The 20,927-nt window shown below is 33.8% G+C and overlaps 1 protein-coding gene across 1 annotated transcript in view; it reads left to right on the plus strand.

The window, feature by feature from the left end:
• Window positions 1-446: 446 nt before the first annotated feature.
• LOC112957592 (adhesion G protein-coupled receptor B3) overlaps window positions 447-20,927 on the plus strand; it is a 247,506-nt gene continuing 227,025 nt past the window's right edge. The window contains exons 1-7 of the mRNA XM_026051260.1: window positions 447-553; window positions 5,275-5,436; window positions 11,852-12,016; window positions 14,988-15,152; window positions 16,028-16,192; window positions 19,818-19,919; window positions 20,469-20,575. Coding sequence (XP_025907045.1) covers window positions 451-553; window positions 5,275-5,436; window positions 11,852-12,016; window positions 14,988-15,152; window positions 16,028-16,192; window positions 19,818-19,919; window positions 20,469-20,575 — 969 coding nt within the window. The 5' untranslated portion in view covers window positions 447-450. The remainder of the gene's footprint in view (window positions 554-5,274; window positions 5,437-11,851; window positions 12,017-14,987; window positions 15,153-16,027; window positions 16,193-19,817; window positions 19,920-20,468; window positions 20,576-20,927) is intronic.

Here is a 20,927-nt window from a genome sequence, read left to right on the forward strand (position 1 = left end):
AGTCTTCATCAACCTGAAAGATGAGTGCTGAAATAGAAACCCAAACAGTTGGTGGAGCAACAGGCTCCACCATAGAACAGCAGTGTCTAACACTGTTACAGTCATTTCCTGATGTGCGTTGCACTGATATAAAATATAAAAATAAAATGTCTGCATTTGAATAATTAATTTTGTCCTGTCTCATGCAGCTGATTTATATGTGTCACTGCATAGAATGTTGGTCCATACAGTAAATCTGTGTTTGGAAATATGCAGACACAAATTTAAGTATTTATTAAGAGCTGAGTGTAGCAAAATTAAGTTGACGTTAACTGCCAAAATCACTTGCTTGTATCTTACAAAAAAAGTCCAGGTATGTTTAGGAACATATTGCATGAGACAGTATGTTACTTTTGAGAAATGTCTACACACAAGCTTTCATAAACCTTTATTCTGTCTTTAGAATTTGGAATGATGGGAGATCATACAATTAAAAGTCAGCGACCTCGATCTGTTCATGAGAAAAGGGTCCCTCAGGAACAAGCTGATGCTGCTAAATTTATGGCACAAACTGGTAATACATCAGTTACATTTTTCTATTTACTGTTGTTAATTTTAGCAAAACCACTGCATGTTTCCATAATCTTTTGCTGCATATTTGTCAGTTTTCTAAGCTGATACTTTTTTTGAATCATTTATTATTTTTTTTCCACCAGTTAAAGTCCATAAATAAAGTAGCTGAGAATTAGGTAGATAATATGTAGATACTGAATAACTTAGTGTAAAATAGAGTTTATTTTGTAATAAAAATAGTCTTACACAGGATGGCTTACTGCAACATTAATTTTTTTCAAAGACATTAAGAACATGCTTCAGAATTTCTAGATAAATAAACTAATCCCAGCTTCAGGCATTTATCAAAGTAATTAATTACTAGGATGATTTTGATGTGCATACATTCAGCATTTCCTATCTTTGGCTCAGCACAATCCTTTATTCTCTCCTTTCGAGATGCATAATTGCTGAATGAATTTGGCCATAAACAGTTATTAATTGGATGTGTAAATTATCTAACAGTTTTTCATCTAAAATATTTTTTTTTCTAATTTTGTTTGAGCAACTGCATCTTCTTTAGATAAAGATACTGAAATGACAATACATACCCAGATTTGTAGCCATAAGAAAGAGAAAGTTTGCCAACAGTTACTACAGCTGCCTTTGAAGTCAATGATAAAGTTTCAATGGGGAGCTGGATTAAGTTTTAATGCACCGACATTTTTTCCTGTTCTGACATAGGAAATGATCTGTGCATCTGTTGGTAAAACCTTTAACTCTTTATGATTCCTGCATACTCCATACCACTAAGTTAGTATAATGAAAGTCTTGTGCCACATAAGTATTGTATGGATTTGAAACACCTCACTCCGTAGATACTAACCTAGAAAATATGCCTGCATCAATCATACATAATGCTTCCAGTTTTATATTCACTTCTGCAAAAAAAGCTAGTTTTGCATCTAGTTATGTTGCATGTTTGAATTCTGTAATAGTAAGGTGCTTTACTTAACAGATTTGCAGAAATCATATATTAAGTAGCCTAAATACATGTATAACAAATCAGTACAGATCTCTCTGTTAAGGAATTTAGAGCAAGAGGTCTATTTCCCTCCCATTAATCTCTAGGACTACTTTTATGGCTAACTCCCAGTTGATACTACTGTAGAAAACTTCAGTTGTATGTCACACATAAATGGAATAAATGGAAGAAATAAGCCTAGAAGCCTCTTGGTCTCATGCAGTTTTTGTTCAGGCAATTAGAACTGATGACTTACATGTTTAGCTTAAATTTTTAATGTTAGTTGCTTACTGCATAGAATAACACTTGTGCTTTTATGCCTCTTGAATTCATACAATTACTCTAAAATAAGTAGGATACATTTGACATTTGATTTACTTATAGAAATCCGGAAAACTTCTAATAATTTCTAGCCATCCATTGCAGTGCATGGGTGTTAAAGAACTGCATTATAAATGCACTACTACTATCTTCTCATTATATTGTGTGTGTGGAGTGGGAGTTCAAAATTACACAGGCTTCATTTTCAAGTGCTTGTTCTGAAAGCATGTGAGATGTATGAGCAGAGCATATAAACTTACATGCCCAATTTTGAGGAAATTAACTTTTATGTACTGTAGGTTAATACATTTTAAATAATACTGTGCTCTTTTGGACATAGCTACTAATTTTCATCTCTTCTTCATTTTGATTTTCTTTTGTAGTGATCATTGCATATTTTCTTCACCTCTAGTGCATTCATTTTCTTGTGATATAATTAATGTGATATATTCTTAAAGTCATAAGGTGAATCATAAGGTTTTTCTAACATATCTCATGAATTTACCTATTCACTAAGAAGCCTTTAAGCTTTATCTTGTAAATGTCCATTTAAGTTCACAAGATTTCTGCTATTTTTAGCCTATTTAATATTTTCTGTGTGAAAAGCAAATACAAAAGTGCAGCAAAATAAATGTGTGCTTAAGAACACAGAGAGACAGGAACTGAGAATTGTCCTGGAAAACATTTATAAAAAGCATTTAGTACTGTTTTAAGAATAATGGATTTAATCCACAGAGTTTTCCTGGGAAACGGAAAAGTTTTATACGTGATATTAAAATATGCATTTTCATGTATATTTGTGAGCGGTATGAGGTAGTGAAACATACTTTTTTTAACAATATTATGTGATTAATTTATTGTCCTATATTTGTCATTTTATGTTTTTGGACTGATCCTTTCCTTAGGTGTTATGGGATTTAGAATGTATAACACAGGTAAGTGTTACCCAGATCAATGAGGCCTTCCATACAGTAAGTTCTCTTTCCTCTTATGTGTCTAGCAACAGAGGAGAATGAGGGTTTGGTTAATTTGCCAACAGTTAACTTGATATTATAGGTTTAATATGATACACACACACACAAAAAAAAATAGTTACACAGTAACTGAAAACTGTACAGAAAGGAAAAAGTAGACTTTATGAAATTCTCATTTCGGAAGAGGGAAAAGAGAAAAAAAAAAGGTCAGTGAAGATGAATATTTCATAGGCAGACTAGTTTTATTCCAGAAATAAAAGAAAAATCTGTTTACCTATATGAAAAAGACTATCTATGGTATGATCTATCTGTAAAGGTTTTTCCTTCCTTTAAAATACTGTAAAATAGGTAATAATAATACTGTTAGCATTACAAAGCACTCTGACAAAATAAAAATGACAAATGAAATCTTAAAAAGGAAGTTGTCTGTGAGATAAATTAATCCTTTATTTTCTCTAGATCTTTGACATTTTAAATTTTTTAATACTTTTTATTTCTATATTTTATTATGTATCCACTGTTACCAGTCTGTGTAAGGATAATAGATAATTTGCAGTGAGTATGTATGATTTTTTAACATCATGAGGAACATCCTGAGAAACAGCTCAGACTTATTCTTTGTTTGACCTTTCATCTAAATCAGATGAGAAAGGGCAAAGTCAAGTGTTAAGCATGTAGGCAAAGAAAATACAAAAAAGGATTAGCCTAGAAACCCATAGTAATATGAATATTTTTACTATATTCTACATAGGACTTATGATTTAAGTGATTAAAGCAATAATCACTGATTAAACTTCTCCTTTGAGATAAATAAAATGCATAAAATATTTTGGTGAAGTTTTGCATGTAAAAAGAAAAACGTATTTTTGTTCTTATCTGTAGAAGTTTTTGTAATTTTATAACATTTTCTGAAAAGCAGGGGATTTGTATATTCCATCTTCTTTCTTACAAAGGCACCATTCCAAGAAATCACAAGGTATCATTTACTACTTTCCTTGAAGATACCACTAGAGACTGGTTTGCAAACTGCTCCTCAATTCTTACATCCAGCTTTTGACAGAAGAGAGTCATACAAACACAACCAAAATTTAAGCAAGCTATTCAAGATGGAAGGTCATATCATGCCCCTGAAGTTTAAACATAAAATCCCATTTGTTATTAAAAACAATAAAGTTTAAAAATCAATACTGTAATATAGGCTGCAGCATGATGTTTATTCTCTTTTTTTATTAATAGAGAAACATAGCGAATAGGAATCCACAATTATGTGGTCAAGTTGTTCAATAGGTTCACTTTAGCCATATTCACATCATTTCTGCACTTGCTCTCTGAGAATATCCAAGTGATGAAATTTTTAAAACACAAATGATTTTGGAAAAATTGGCTATTCTTTGAAATGGAATTTAAACACTCTTTTCTGAAGATTCATGCAAAAAGTGCTTGTGCATTCCTCATCTTACGATACAAAAATAATATATGCTCTATCTCAACAATAAAAATCAACTCACTTCAAATGTACAGTATTAATAAAAAACTTGATTTTGTACCTTATGTTGAGTATTACCTTATAAAAGCTAGTTTTATATCTTTCATTATGATTATGTGGAAAATTCAATAGCACGTAGAACAACACAGGACTGAAAAATTTTTTTTTTGTGATGTAGTCACAGATTTTTTTAGATTACAAACAGACATTTAGCTCATGATTTTGTTGGGTAAATGGTTAATTGCGAATTCTTCATCCTGTTGTGCTGTTCCTATTTGACAGTTTTGGTAAGTACTATATGCAATAATTAGGTCTAACACATTCAACAGTTCAGGACATCTATAGGTCAAAAGCTAGTAACAGAGCAGTGCAGGAAAAGATCAAACCAAAGCTCCTATCCTAATTTTCAAGTTAAAATCAGTAAGCAAAATGGCCCCTTTGCCAGGAAACTTTTTCAAATAGTAGATGATTCCACTCAAATGCTAAAGCATTAGGTGTTTGGTTTGGAGTTTTTTAATTTAGAATTCCCTAACTTGCAGTATTCCTTTAACTGGTATCTAGTCTTCGTTCCAGAGTGATAAATGTCAAAGCTTTGCTATTATATAAAAAGAGGTGCCTTTGTTCTTTTAGCACCCCGGGGGCAGTGCGGTTTCTAGGATGCTGAAAGGCAGGATTTCTCTTGGGGCTGTAGAGGATGCAAAGTTAGCAAAGTGCTTTCCTCGCACAGGTGTAGTGTGACTTTACCATTATAGCTGTCTTCATTTTCTATTCATTGCACATTTCCACAGCTACTTTTTTTTCCATGAACTTATAAATATTTATTTTAGTATGCTATTTTTGACTTTAATTGTAAGAGCAGACTATACTGAGCCTCAGCAAAAACATGTCTCATTAATACTTATGTCTATATTCATGTTTGTTTGTTGTCTTGAATACAGGTGAATCTGGTGTTGAAGAGTGGGCCCAGTGGAGTACGTGTTCAGTTACTTGTGGTCAAGGGTCGCAGGTGCGAACCAGAACTTGTGTATCACCTTACGGGACACACTGCAGCGGCCCTCTAAGAGAATCAAGGGTTTGCAATAACACTGCCCTCTGTCCAGGTAGTGTTAGCAGCCAATAAATAAAATTGTGGATGTTTTTGAATTGTGTAATAACAAGAATTTTAAATTATATCTTTTATTTTTAACAGGAATTGCGTTGAATGAATTTCATTATGATTAGGACAGATAACTGTAATTTTCTTCGGCTCTGAAGTTGTGCCATGTAGATAATTACTTTTTCTTTCAGAACAATCAAGATATTGAACAGGAGTTCTTTTTCTGAAAGTTTTAGATTTTTAAGAAAAAGGTTTTTTTTGTTTGTTTTTCCTTAAGGAAAAAAAAAGACGGTGCACGTACAAAATACAAACTGGGGAAGAAATACTCATCAACAACACATTAAGAAATGGAGACTGATCTGTAGGGTGGCTTAAATTAATATATATCATTCCACTCTGCAATTATTTAGCTATTTAGAGTTCCGTCTTCTAGGCAGTGAGCCAAATAATCTTCCCTGCACAGCAGTGTCCTCATGGACTTTCTTTTACATTGTTCTGTCCAGAAAGGGCAATCGCTGTCCATCAAAGGAAGATCAGACAAAAAGTAGCCCACTTAAATCTGATGCAAAGTAAAGGTCATCAGTATCTTGCATTACAGCTTTCCTACTCCTTTTGTCTCAAGAGATCTGAATGTATGTGGAGTTTGACATTAGTTATACGCCAAGGAGAAGAGACAGAAGAGATAGACATGTTGGAGATACTTGCTGAAAGGGCACATCTCTTTTCTTACTTTGAGACTTCCTGTCTGTGGATCTGACTTATCTGGGGTAGAAGGCAAAACGGAAGGCACATGCCCTGTGACTACATTTTCCTCTGGTGTCTCTGAAATGCAAAAACCTCTCTTCGGATACACAAATTCCTCAGCTCTTCCATAACACTTGGTCCCAGAAGGTACTTCTTGGGGTCTTCAGGTTCTGGGGAAGCTGACTGTTCTTGCAGAAAAGTAGGAGAGTTTGTGGTGTTAGCATTCAGGGAACTTCTACAATGAAAAACAACTTAAAACATTAGGTAAGCGATTAGTCTTCTAGGTTTAATCCTGCACATTGTTCCAAATAATTACATTTATATATATTATTAATTTATGTTGGTCTCTGGCTGTTGGAGTCACTTAGCAATTTAGAAATGTGTTTTTCGTAGTCATAACTCCATTAATTTTTCAGACAGCCTTCTAATTATTAGCCTAGATATCCTCTGTTCTCATTATATTATGAATCCAGGCTTAGAAAGTTACACAAGTCAGGATTATGCCTGGTTCATGGATAACAAAATTAATAATTAGTAAACTAGAATAATTAGAAAATAAATTTGACAAAACAATCCAAGACTACACGTGTATGTCTGGAATTTAGCATGATACCGAATCACTCATTCCATTCAGCTTTTGGACTGAATTAGTGCAGGGAGATTTTGCATCTTAGAGAGCAAATTAGAAGCAACAAACATGCAACAGTAACAGTAGTTTCTCCTCGCAACCTACAGATACAAAATCTCCAAGGCATGCTTATTATATGCTTGAAATACTGGTAAGGAAGCCAGGGGAGGATGCTGAAGCACACTGAGACCTGTACTAATGCTTCTAGATAAGTCATTCCACTAAAAATATATATAGATACATGTGTATGCAAAAGAAGTATACTTCAAGCATCTATTCAGAATTAGAAAATACTTGAAAATGCTAGTGCAAGGCTGGAATGGTAGTTGCATCTCCTCTTTCATATGCTCTCTTTAGTACCCCAAATCCTCACTAGGATGGTAAGGAAGATACCTGGCTGTGATCTGCCTGTCTTGGAAAATTTTGAGAATATGATTCACCAACGTGTGTCACTATTATGCAACAGTAAGCTAGACTACAAAATCTTTTTCTTAAGTAAATGAAAGCTATTTGGTATGTAGCTTCTAGATACATTAATTCTGCTGGTATAATTTTATCATTGAAATCATATGGTAAATTTCAAAATAGTTTTCCAGATAATTAAAGTAAAATCATGAAGAAACTATCTTTATAAAATTATAGTTTATTTGTATTTGTTTCTGACCAATGTTATTTCAGAGAAATGAGGCTATTTGGTAACTGCAAATGTCATGGGATCAAGTGCTTTCTGGAGAAGTGCAGTCTAGTATGCAACAAACTATAGTCATGTAACTGCTGTTGCTACTGGCTCTCCTGTGAGCAAAGAGTATCTCAGGATCCAGTACTGTAGTGCTATTGATTTATTTCTGCTTAGTGGATAATTTATAACAACTAAGACATCAGGAGGAAAGAATATTAAATTTCTATGCCTGTAGCTGATTTCAGTTAGTTTCTTTTTGCTTTCTCCATTTCTGTCAACTCACTTCACCCCAAAATTTAGCTGAAGTTCAGCAATTTCAGGCCAGTGGCAAAACAAAGCAGGAGTACACTAAAACATTTCAAATGCTCAAAACTATAATTTAGCTGGTGTAATATACTGTCATGCTTATCTCTGGTTTTCTCAGGTCTCATAATAATTCACTTCAGCCATTTTCCTGAAATTTTCATGCACATTTTGATGTATTCTGTCCCTGCATGGCTAGTCTAACACAAAGGAAGCTAGCACAATCTTACTGAATTCCTGCACCTTTATTATTAGTAATTTATGCTCTGGAAGTTCAAGGCTTCACTTGAGAGGAAGAAAACAAAGGGGAGAATAACTTAACTGTCTCTTTAGAAAGAGATATATGGGAAGTAAATAGCTATCTCGCTTAAAGTTGAAGCTTATGGCTTATACATTTGCTGAGTTTACCTATTACAAATTCAAGAAAGATAAAGATTTTCAACTGCACAGTTTAAGACATACTAACAGGACCAGACATCATAGCACTTTAGTAAGTTTAAAATTATAAATACAAGACCCATTTTTCCTTCAAAAAATTCTTTTAATCTTGATTCCTCTTCATAATAGAATTATTTTTCTGTATATACTGTTACACTATATATCACAAAAAATCACCAGCCATAATATCTTTGCATAGTTTAAAGCTGAACAAAACAAAGTTATTTAAACCCCAATAAAAATCTCTTAAAATACACTTGTAGGAGGAGGGCCAACATGGCCTCACGCCTCCTCCCACCTCACAGAATTTGCGTATTATGAACACTGTGGGTGTTCACATCATGATTAAGTTCACAGAGTGGCAGAAACTAAGGGAGAGATGCTCTGCAGTAATCCAAACTTGTTTTGATAGCAATGTTTTTCTGACAGATAACTTGGCAGTAATTTGAATATTTTTGTCCCAAATAATGAATTTTGCATTTGAAACTGTTACAGAAAACAGTAACTCCTCTTGTGGGCCGTCTTTCCATCTGGTATAAATTGGCATAGCTTATCTGGCTATAATTCATCAGATGTTACATTTTTTGTTTGTTTGTATGTTGCATTTAGGGAGTGGTATTAGAGAAAGAAAATGTAAGTTATTATTTTCTTTTCAGGAAAAAAAACTCAAAGGTTAAAAAAATAAAATGTACTTCAATGTATCTTCTAAAGGTGATCTGGATAATAATGGACATTGCTGTGATTTATATAGATTGGTCCTTGGTATTTGTATGCTGATATCAGTTATAATATAATATAATATAATATAATATAATATAATATAATATAATATAATATAATATAATATAATATATAATACTTTTTCCATCCTACTTTACTTCTTTTCTAGTAGTTATAGAATACAGTCATATACATGCAAGGGAGTACTGTAAATTTTTATTAAATGAACTAAAATTTATCACAGAAGATAATTTTTGGCACAGCTCCCCACTTTAAACCAGAAACAGATAGAGGCCAATGTTAGTTGAATCCACTCAAAGCTAAACACATTGTTTTGGCTCATGTTCAGATGCAAAACCACCAAAGAATTATCCTTGTTACATCTTACATGCTGTAAATGTAATACTCGTGCCGGAAAAGACATACAATCCTTTGGCTCAAGGCAACACTTTAAAGGTTCTTTAAATAAAGAATCTTTCCACTACCGAAATTCTGTGATTTTTAAGTGAAGGCAATGTATGACATTTTGATAGCATCAACTCTAAACTCAAATGCAAATATTAGACTTAAATTGATATGTACTCTGAAAAACTCAGCTATGCCTGCTTAGCATTTAGAGATTTCCTGTTTGTTATTTTTTTTAGCATAAACTTTTTTTTTTTAATTTGGCTTTTAAAGATTGACTTGCTGGCTATGTATTGCACTTTTAGAAATTCTTGATTAAATTAGCATCTTAATCAATTCTTGTCATATCAATAAATTAAAGTATTTCTTTGCTATAACTATCTCTTACATTCTGAACTGAGAAACTGGTTTCTCATTAATACTTATCTGATGAAAAAGATATAGTGTGAGAGACATGTCTACATTCAAAACCTAATGCATTACCAACGAGAAAAATCTTGGAATGCTAAGGTTGAGTCAGAGCACCCCTCTAATAATAGTTCCTTTGGGAAAAGATGAAATGTCATGTCTTATAAACAGATATAGTCATCAACTTACTAGCTTTTTAGACTGGTACATGCTTTTGACCAAAATGTCAAAACTAATCATTTTTTTAAAACCACTAGTATAAAATTTGTCACTTTAACATTAATTTTGATTTTTTCCTCTTCCAATATAGAATAGATTTGGTTGCTATACAATGTGTTCTAAATACAATGTGTTCTAGTGTTTAGAACATGAGAATTTTAATAAAGCTAGCCATATAGGATGTGAAATAATTAATATATTTTTAAATCACTTGTATGTGACTGCTCACTAACCCCTCAACAAATGATATGTTACCTAGTGGATGAGTATGTTCAATGTATAAAATTTGACATTTTTGTCAGATAGAGTTTCTTTGAACTTATCTAAAAAATCTTTTAACCTCAGTGTAACTGCTGAAATGACAGTTTTCCTTAGTGTTAATGTAATGCCACAGAAGCTACCTTCATGCAGAATTCCCCTTGATCTTACTATTCCTTTTGAATTATTATATCACTGGAAAAAACAGCCTTCCCCACCAAAATCAGCTGAATTTCACCTCAGGAACTACTGTTCTGATACCTACAAGAAGAAGGTTTTATTTGTAGACACTGGTCAGGTATTATATGCACTCACAGCAGAGTAACTCCATGCACCAGAGGTTCTTCCACATCTGTGAGATGTAAGAATAGACCAGAAAATCTGTTTCTTTCATAATGTTGTGAACTATTCATTGACAATGAATGTAGAGCCCTTATGCATCCCTTTAGACAACCTCAAACACCGGTACCTGCACAAACACACAGAGTTACATGACACTGAGTCTGAAACTCAGCCTGTCTGAGATCAGAACTTTTTTCTGTCTTCAGATTTTTCTTGCTGTCTAGCATTACTGAAGTTTTCTTATTCCTAAATTCTCGTGTGCAACTGCTTTTTGATTAAGCAGAAGAAAGATTCCTAACACATGTTTTGGAGTATTTTTTAATTCATAAAGAAGTGTTTTGTTTAAGCATGTATATGGTGTTGTTTTACCAATACATGCTTAGAAAACTTAAAAAATTTGGCTCGTATTGTTTTTGAAAATGAAACATATAAGGAATATAAGCTAAGATAGGAATTGTAGATTAGTCTCTTCTGCATTGGAAAGAAGTAAGGCAAGAAAAAGATGCATGTTCCAGGATTCTTTATATTGTTTTTATGACTCTTTATATAAAAAAAACTGGATGTGTTTGTAATTTATTGTGTTTAAATTTCATTGAGTCAATGTTTTTATGAGCTCTACTGATGTATGCAGTACTATATATGTTAAATCAGTGAATGTGTTTGTTTAAAGAAACAGTGCAAATCTGGCTTATACACTTGTGGTATTTTTGAGGAAGATAAACAAGCGAACGAGCTGCCATGTTTCCACCAGAATTTAAACATAAAACAATTATAAGATAAGCTTCCCAATTTATCATGATGACAGAGTAATAACTTATTATATTTATATTTGTATTTATTATGTATTATACTTATTTTCAAAAGAAAAAAAGATTAATTTTGGTTACTTCTCATTTATAGAGTTGCCCTGGTATATAAGGTATGTGACTGATTTTCACAAAGGCTGACTATGTCTCCTGAAAATCAGGGCTATTGAAGATGTCTCATTGCTGGTACCTAAGAATCATAAATAACTTTTGAAAAAGCAAGCGATGATGAGATTAGCTGAAAGATTAGAGAAAAAATGTCAAAGTTAGGTGCATTTTATGGAGAATAAGTCTTTGAAATCATGATTAATTAATTTTTTTATAAAGATGATTTCTTTGCCACTGTAACTGCTGATTTCTCTAAAGCTGACAAAACAATACCTTTTTGCAATATTAATCATGTTTAGTTTGAAATCCTTCTGTTACTTTTATGTCTGTTTCTGTTTAAAATCTCTTTGGTTTGTTGCAGTACATGGCGTTTGGGAGGAATGGTCACCTTGGAGCTTGTGTTCATTCACATGTGGTCGAGGCCAAAGAACTAGAACAAGGTCATGTATACCTCCCCAGTATGGGGGAAGATCATGTGATGGACCTGAAACACAGCATAAACCTTGCAATATTGCACTCTGCCCTGGTGAGCTTATGCAGCGACTCTCTGCTTTGTTACAGTGCGAACGGTGCGCGTTGCTGGGATTTCTTTTATTGTCCTTTGCACACAGGAAAAAAATGTATGTAAAGTGAGCAAGAGAGGTTATAAAATCAATAATTTTAACTGAAATAGTCAAATTATATAATCAGCTATATATCAAATTATATATCAAATTATGACATCACATATGGTAACTCTTTTCTAGTTATTACACAAGCAGATAAACTTTAGTTTCTTTGAGATATAGTGCTTTGTGTAGGGAATTTGGATTCGGGATGGGTCTAGGAGAATCAAAAAACAAGCAATTTCCTGAGTATGACATAAATATCATGTCGTGGGGTTCATTGTAAGTATTTCTTCAGAATACAACAAAAATTGCGGGAAAAAAAGAAATGGGAAAATCAGAATTGTTAAGTGTCTAATTTCTTGGAGTTATTTGCTTAAACCACGCTCCAAAAAAACAATCTGTGAACAAGTAAATAATATGTAGACTTTACATTATCTCTTTCACTCGCTGAAATTCAAAATAACTAAAAAAAAATCAGTGTTTCACAATTAGTTACTAAGTCTGTCCATAGATTATTATTTTGACAAAAAAAATCAAGGCATATTTATATATATGTAATGAAATAAGATTTTGCTTTAAAAATCGTCTTTCTCAGTCTGATACCTAGATGTGTTAGGCATCTGTAGTGTGGAAGTTCTTCATATGTTTAGCTTGACACGAAGTAAAGGTTGCCCTTGCAGTAGGCTTCTTACATATGCACAGTTCACAACACTGCTGCAAATAAATAGATTCTCTATGACTGGAACTCATCTTGAAAAGGGTTGTTGGATGGACATAGCATTAACAAATTGTTATTTAAGGACTTGTAAATGGGGATGAATTCAAAACATGGGTGAAACTTAAGCACCTCCAAAAATTAGAACTATATTTCTTTCATTTTCAAAAACCTTGAAGTTTGTTTTTCTTCAAACTGGCAAAACATATTCCAGCTTTAGCACAGAATTTATGGAAAAGTTTCAGTCTTTTACCCAGCTGTGGAAAATATGACTTAATCCAGTTTTTGGCCAAGTTGGCAGCTGCACATTTTTACACGTGCCTACACAAAAGTAATTAATATGATACATGATTATGAATCTAAGTTGACAACAAGAGAAATGCCAAATAAAAATAGCAGAGAAGAAATTAATGCATTTGGTTTACCTCAGTATTGAAAAGAAGTACAAAGATGTTGCACTGAAGCTATTAAAATATGGAGTTATTTGAGAATTCTGGATTTTTTTTTTCTCCATATTGGAATGGATTTTATCTGAGGAAATCACATAGTGGCTACATTTAAAAATAGCAGCTTAAATCTTTGCTAAATACGACAATTTGCTGCCATTTCAAGGTGCAGTTCTATACAGGAATCACTGTCAGTTCTTTAACCTTCTAACAGTATTTCTGAAATAAAAAACCTGCACAGTATTTGCTCCTAAGGCTAAAGAAGAGAGATACATGAAATATATATGAGAAGCCACAGAATGAGTTTTCTCCAAAGACACTATAGAAAAAATGCAATAAAGTATAAAGCACACAATAGTTGGCTCTCTCAGCTACGAAGACATGTAGCTGTTTACTAAACTGTTCATTTATAATTGATCTCACCCTTCCTACCCTAGAAAATACCGTGTAACAATGAATAAAGCTGAAGAAGAATTCATTAAAATGTAGTTTCTCATGTTCCACTAACTTAAAAAATCTGCTTCCTCTTTTAATTATTAACACTACAAACATAGAAAACTGCTATTCCAATGCTCTAGAAAAAATCAGAAATCAGGGTTGGCAAGTGAAGTTGCTAATTTTCAGCAGTTGTGCTTTTATGACTACCGTAATTACAAAACCAAGTTTTCAAAGAAGACTTTGTATGACAATGAAAGCATTGTATTACAACCTAAATTTTGAGTTTACACTGGGTTATTGCAGATGCAATCAGCAACTGATGCTCGTTGAAGTTGAATACAGTGTTTTGAACTAGTACAATAAGTAATAATACATTTTGTAAGGCATATCTATTTCTGGAAAAAATGTATAGATTTATTATTCATTATAAAACATAAAACTATTTTTTCACTTGCAGGATAACTTAATTGGTTTATATTTTTATTATTTTATTTTTGAATATTTACTTTTATGCAAACAAGCTTTCTGATATACAAAATCAAAAATAACAATCCTAAACTTTTGCTCATGTGAATACTTCTCCAGATTAAAATGCATAGGCTAGTGTAAAATACTAAATGTGGAACTGATCACCATATCTATGTTGTTTAAAACTGAACTTGACGAATTCAGAAAGATTATTATGCAGTATGCTAGCAAGAAAGTAGACTTGAGGCCTAAGGAAGGCCATTTCTTTCTATTATACTTTATCCGAAAACCTGATGGAAGAACTGGAGTCATTTCCCTTAGAGGGCTGATGGATGATAAAAGTGTATGCGATCTCATAAATATAGAAGATAGAGAGATGATTTTGGAGACTGTGCAGCAGCTTAGTGTTTCTTTTCCTGTTCAACTCTTTAGACTGAATTTTACAGTTGGGAGTAAGGATCTTATAAGTTGATCCATGCATGGGATCAGTTAAGATGTAAAGAATCACTTTCAAGGGTGATATGTTAGCAAAGTCATAATTATTCTGTTGTATCAGCATACACATGGAGGGGATGAACATTTCTCTACTTAGAGGAAAACAGTTTTAAATGATCATAAGGTAACTCCAAAATGCAATTTTAAAGTGTTTCCAAGTCAGTAATATAGTTGTGAGGAGGCAAGTATCTTCAGTTTGGGTATAGCCCAGGAGCTGCTTTTGCACATGAACTGAAGCATGCTAACCTAGAACGAACTGTGGAGGCCCTGCCTGACTCTGACCGTGTTTCTCTTTGTGCCTGTCTCTTTCTGCATGTGCTGCGGCAGTGGACGGGCAGTGGCAAGAGTGGAGCTCGTGGAGCCAGTGCTCGGTGACGTGCTCCAACGGCACACAGCAGCGAAGCCGGCAGTGCACGGCCGCGGCGCACGGCGGCTCCGAGTGCCGTGGGCCCTGGGCCGAGAGCCGCGAGTGCTACAACCCGGAGTGCACCGGTAAGGGCCAACCCACAGCCGCAAGGCCAACCCCAAGGCCCTACCCAAGGGCTGGCCTTGCTGCTAGCTTTGAGACTGGAGCCGGCGATGCTGGGCAGCCCCTCTCCAGCAGGATAATTGGGGCCCCGTTCCTTTTTTTTCTATTATTTTGGAGCCACATGGAGATAGAAAAAATAAAGAATTCACCGGAAAAGACTGCATATTGAGTGTCTGCATTCCAGTTTTACCATGATTTAAAGAAAGCACAGCAATTTTAGAAGAGATTATTTGGGAACTAAAAAGTTTAATAATGCCTCTCAAGTACGTAGAAATTGAATATATATGAATTGTTCCTTTTCTGTGTTGAGAAGTATAAATACAGCCTTTCGGTAAATGATACTTATGCTGAATTTTAAGACCCATTTATACTGTCAGATCGTGTAAAATCAAGCTTCTAAATTATCACATGCGAGAGTGTTTTTGTCTAGCTTTTTACAGGTTATTTATGTATATTGTAAATCTGTATTAGTATGTGTGGCCATACAATAGCACTATAAAACAAGTCAATTTAAAAGAAAAAATATGGAAGTCATAGTGTCTCTGCTTTCGTGTCTGTCTCAGAGTTAATCTGCATCAATTCATCAACTATTTTACCCTGAGATGCAAGTCATTTAGACAATAATTCTGTATTTAGGAGCCAAGTAGAGACATCCCCATCATTGGACATTCCCTGTACTTAACATCTGTCATTTCCATAACATGCATTATCCATCTAAATACATCCATTGGGGTCTTCTTCTTTTTCCAAAGTGGAGAATAACCAATCTGTTCTCCTTGATGACAGTTCTTATGCCATGACTGCAATGATGATTTATTTATTTTTTTTTTCTAAATAGCAAATGGCCAGTGGAACCAGTGGGGACACTGGAGTGGCTGTTCCAAATCCTGTGACGGTGGCTGGGAAAGGCGGATAAGGATCTGTCAAGGTGCTTCTGTGACGGGGCAACAGTGTGAAGGAACTGGAGAAGAAGTTAGACGGTGCAGTGAGCAGAGGTGTCCAGGTGAGCACCAAATCTAATGTCATTATATACGCCACTGTGTGGATTACTCTGATAGTCTCCTTTAGGAGAGACAAGATCAGTGTATAAAAAGCAGTGTTCGTGCAAAGCCGTATATGTCCTTGCTTTAGGCAAGTATCTGCTGTTTTGTTTTTCTCAGTAGGATTACGTTAATGTTGCTAGGTGTACATTGGATACCAAAGCGATACTCCATTTTAAAAATAAATAAAAATACTATAGCAAAAAAATACAAAATTATCAGAAAAAAAAAAAGTATTTCATTGCAGATTCAGTTACATTACTTGGAGGGAAGATTTGTTGCAGAAATTCTTCCAGAACGCACTGTTTCTGAGAATATTAGGCTTAGTTTTGTAAATCATGGAATTTCTTTTATCCAGTGTACAAGATACAACAATATAGGAGACAAATTACAGTTCAGTTAAGACAAGGGGAAATGAATTACCCATACTACAATATATGGAATGAAGGAATACACGAGCAACATTCTGTAAAAAAGAAAGTCAGTTAAAATGAAAAACCATGCTTCTCCTTTTTTAATATTATCTTAAACATATTTCTTTGCAACAGTTTGTACCTGACAGATTTAAGTCGCCCTCAATAGAAGCTAATAGAAGTGTATTTGAGCTTTCCTGAAAGTGATTGACAAGAACATTTGGTGAATCTGATCATATTTAACTGTGATGAGATATTTTGCTAAAGTGAAAGAATACAAACAGTGTAGGATGTCTTAGGCAGTCACTTAGGAAATGGTAAGTTTTCAGTGTAGCAGGGAGAGAGATTTAACAATCTCTCCGACTTCTGCACAATTCCACTTCACATTTTCATGGCTATATTCTCTAGTTAGGAAAGAAAGAATTTAAATGTCAGGGGTGCTTGGATCAGGAAAAGAGAAACATATCAGATGTGTATTTTGTGTTATCAATCCCGTGTTTTCATAAGCAACACAATTATCCCTTGACAACCATCAGGGAGCAGTTTCCAGATATTGCAATACAGTAAAACGATGAATCATGCCGCATGTGAAGAATAAAAGGAGTAATTGTGGTTATAAACTTAGAATACTTTACTAGAGAAATTTACTAAATATACCTTACAGGTCAAACATTCACTTTAGTTTTAATAAAATGCACATAATTTGCAAAGCTCTGTGAAACAGTGTTTGTACTGAATTACTAAAGAAATTATAAGCCCCACAGTTAATGTAGACTTCCTTCATAAAATATCTGTTATGAGAGGGTAATGTGAGTTTCTCAGTGAGCGGACATTCAGATAAACCAGCTTCCACTTAGAAAATCCTTCTTGAGGTAATTTGCATGTATATATTTAGAAGTAAAATCACACTGCTGCAATACAATTTTCAAAGGTTGCCACCTGCTGTTAATAAAATATTTTACAAATGTATTTACAAGTCAAATGCACACAAGTATTATTTACCATTTGTTGTGTTTATTTATTGACTTGATTAATTCTGGATCAGAATAAGAATGTTTATAGATACCATAATAACCTAATGCACTTTTAACAAATAGTGCTGTGAAAGATTATAAATGAATAATACAGTTTTAAGAAAACTGTTTCTAGAGTGATATTTCCTAGAACATCTAATATTTAAATGAAGATGGTGGACAATTTACCAAATACTACGTCACTAAGTGTGAACAAATAGACAGATTCATGTGTTGTAAACTTCAAGTAAGATTGAAAAGTACTTTACAGAGATGACTCTGCTCACTTAGCTATTATCATTCCTTTGCTTCAAAGTATAAATAAAATTAAATTGCCAAAGTCAGCAAGGGATGATGATCCTAATACAGCAATTTTCATGATATATGTGTTTTTCTTCAGTAGACCTAAAATAGTCTTGAAAAGTTATTTTCTGTCTCACTGGTTTCTCTTTCTGTGATAAGCCACTGAAAAGCATGAGAAACCGAAAGGTCTGTTTTTTCTTGTGTTAACATTGTTTTTATTAGTGTAAGAATGGAGCCACAGCTCTGTAGGTCTGCATAAAATGCTTGAAATGTGGATGGAGCTACATCTAGCTGTGTCACCCAGAGGTTTGGACTTACATACCGCAGACTTAAAAATGTATAAGCAAAAGGAAAATGAATTCTTTTTCAATTATACTAAAGGCTGTTAATAAAATACTTTTTAAAATAGAGCTGTACATTTGGCTGATTGAAAATCTTGGCTGAACTTTTTGTTGTTTGTGCTCTGCATATTCTGAACATTATTTGGACCCAGACTCCTTTCAGTGGTGTACAGGGATAGGACAAGAGATAACGGGCACAAACTGAAGCACAGGAAATTTCTTTACAATGAGGATGACAGAGCCCTGGAACAGACTGCCTGGGGAGGTTATGGAGTCTCCTTCTGTGAAGATCTCTAAAACCTGCCTGGATGCCACCCTGTGCCCTGTGCTCTGGGTGACCCTGCGTGTGCAGGGGGGTTGGACTAGATGATCTCTAGAGGTCCCTTCCAACCTTAACCATTCTGTGATATACAAGATTTTCTTTAAAGTCATTCAGTGATGCTTTTCAGTTGGCTTGGCAGGGGCCACATGGAATTATAGGAAACAATTGGAAGTTGAATATAAGCAGCACTGAGAAAGGTGAATGATTGAATCACTTTTAACCTTACCCCTCCTTGTGGCAGCAACTCTCTTCTGCTTTTTCTTGTTTTATAAATGCTTTGACATAAGACAATTACAATTTGCCTGAAATATATATTTTGAAATAACTTATCTCTGGTCTCTAGAACTCAAAATGAGTTAGATTTCAGCAAGCAATATTTACCAGTACTTTAAACTGTGAGGCATCTTTGGCCAGGTGATTGCTGTGTTGATCTAGTTGACTCAAAAATCACAAACTGGAGATGGAAATTGCAATATAGAAAATACAATTCAGCATAGGGAATCACAACCATGTGAACATGAAAAAGAAGCATTTGTAAAGCCTTTCTTTCCATGTGTGTTCCTGATACTATTTTTTTTTTTGCTTTTATAATGCTAAAATGTGTAAAAGTTTGTTTTATTTTAAAGCAACATGTCCCCACATTATTGATTGTATTTGCTTAATTACCAATTTGTAATGAAAAAAAATCAAACCCCCCGCTTTTTCCTTTCTAGAATATACAATACTTATTTGACAGCTTTATCACAAGTAATATTTCAACCACGGTGTTAGAATGGGTTCTTTCATATACAATTTATTTTAGAAAAATCTTTGAAAAAAAGGTTTAGTGTGACGAGCATCACAACTTGTAGCTATACTGTCAACTTATATTAGATATTTAATGTTATTGAAACCAGTAGAGGAATAAGCAAAAGTTTAAAAACATCAATATGGCAGATACAATTTAAAAAATATGCAGATACAATTTAAAGAATGTTTGCTGAAGAGATAACATGCATGGTCTATAAAATAATTACCATCACAAAGTCAATTGTTGCATAAAAATTGACATTTTTGTGTTCCTGCCGTCATTATTAAACTGAAACCAAAGGGTGACGATATAAACATCCCAGAAAGAATTAGATTGAAGATTGACTTTTCTGAACAAAAATATCTGTAAATATGTTAATATTTAAATTCTCATTTTTAAATGGCAGCACCTTATGAAATATGTCCTGAGGACTATTTAATGTCAATGGTGTGGAAAAGGACCCCAGCTGGGGACATGGCATTCAATCGATGTCCTCTCAATGCCACAGGTACAGTATTACATTGAAACTACATGAAGACAGGAAAGTGGAAAAAAAATGCATTATATTCTCTGACATAATCAATGCCAGACTCATATACATATGTATAAAAACATTTATATGCATATATCTATATATGCACACGGATACATGCAGTGTTTGTACATACACATACTTTATCTCTTGCAGTTTACATAATGTAAGTGGGACTATTATATATGTGTGTATATATGTGTGTGTGTGTGTTTCAGTGTTTGTTATTCACAGAGATAAAAAGCAGAGAAGAAAAGAACCTATTGGTCAAATAGATGAAAATGAAGCAAAACCTAAAGATCTTCTTAATTAAAAATACCTGCTAAATATTCATCAAGTAAACAATGGTGTTTGTTTCAGAAACTCGTACTATTGTATTTATGCTGATGATCATTTGCATGCAACTTTTCTATGTGTGGTTTAAATATGCTTTTAAAGTAAGGTAGACTGTATTTTAAATAAGCTTCATTCTTTCCAATTGCTCTTGCTTATGTAAGTATTTTTTTTTGTCTTTGTAACTTACAGGCACCACTAGCAGACGCTGCTCTCTCAGTGTTCATGGAGTGGCCTTCTGGGAGCATCCAAGCTTTGCTAGATGCATATCAAATGAGTACAGACACTTGCAGCATTCAGTAGGTGCAAAGCCAGCTTTAGTACTTGCTCTGTTTATTCACTGATGTCTACAAATCTTACCTATTTACTCTCAAGCAATATTTCCAATGAGAAATGCCAGGAAAAAAAATAGACCCAAGAAGGGATGATTTATATTAATGTATAACATTTTGACCTTCTTTATTGCTAGTATTTGAATGAAAGAACCTTTGTCTTTACTGTAGACATGAATCAAAAATAATGCAGGCTCCCTTTTCCATGCTGGCTGTATAAACCCTTTATAGGGTGCAGAAGGTAAGACACATATTTTGGTTTATTAGAAAATGAGATGTGAATAAATGAGATTTACTGGAAGACTGACCTGCTAAGTAA

This window comes from Nothoprocta perdicaria, unplaced genomic scaffold (genome assembly GCF_003342845.1).
Source record: "Nothoprocta perdicaria isolate Ctin4 unplaced genomic scaffold, notPer1 scaffold_74, whole genome shotgun sequence".
NCBI lineage: Eukaryota > Metazoa > Chordata > Aves > Tinamiformes > Tinamidae > Nothoprocta > Nothoprocta perdicaria.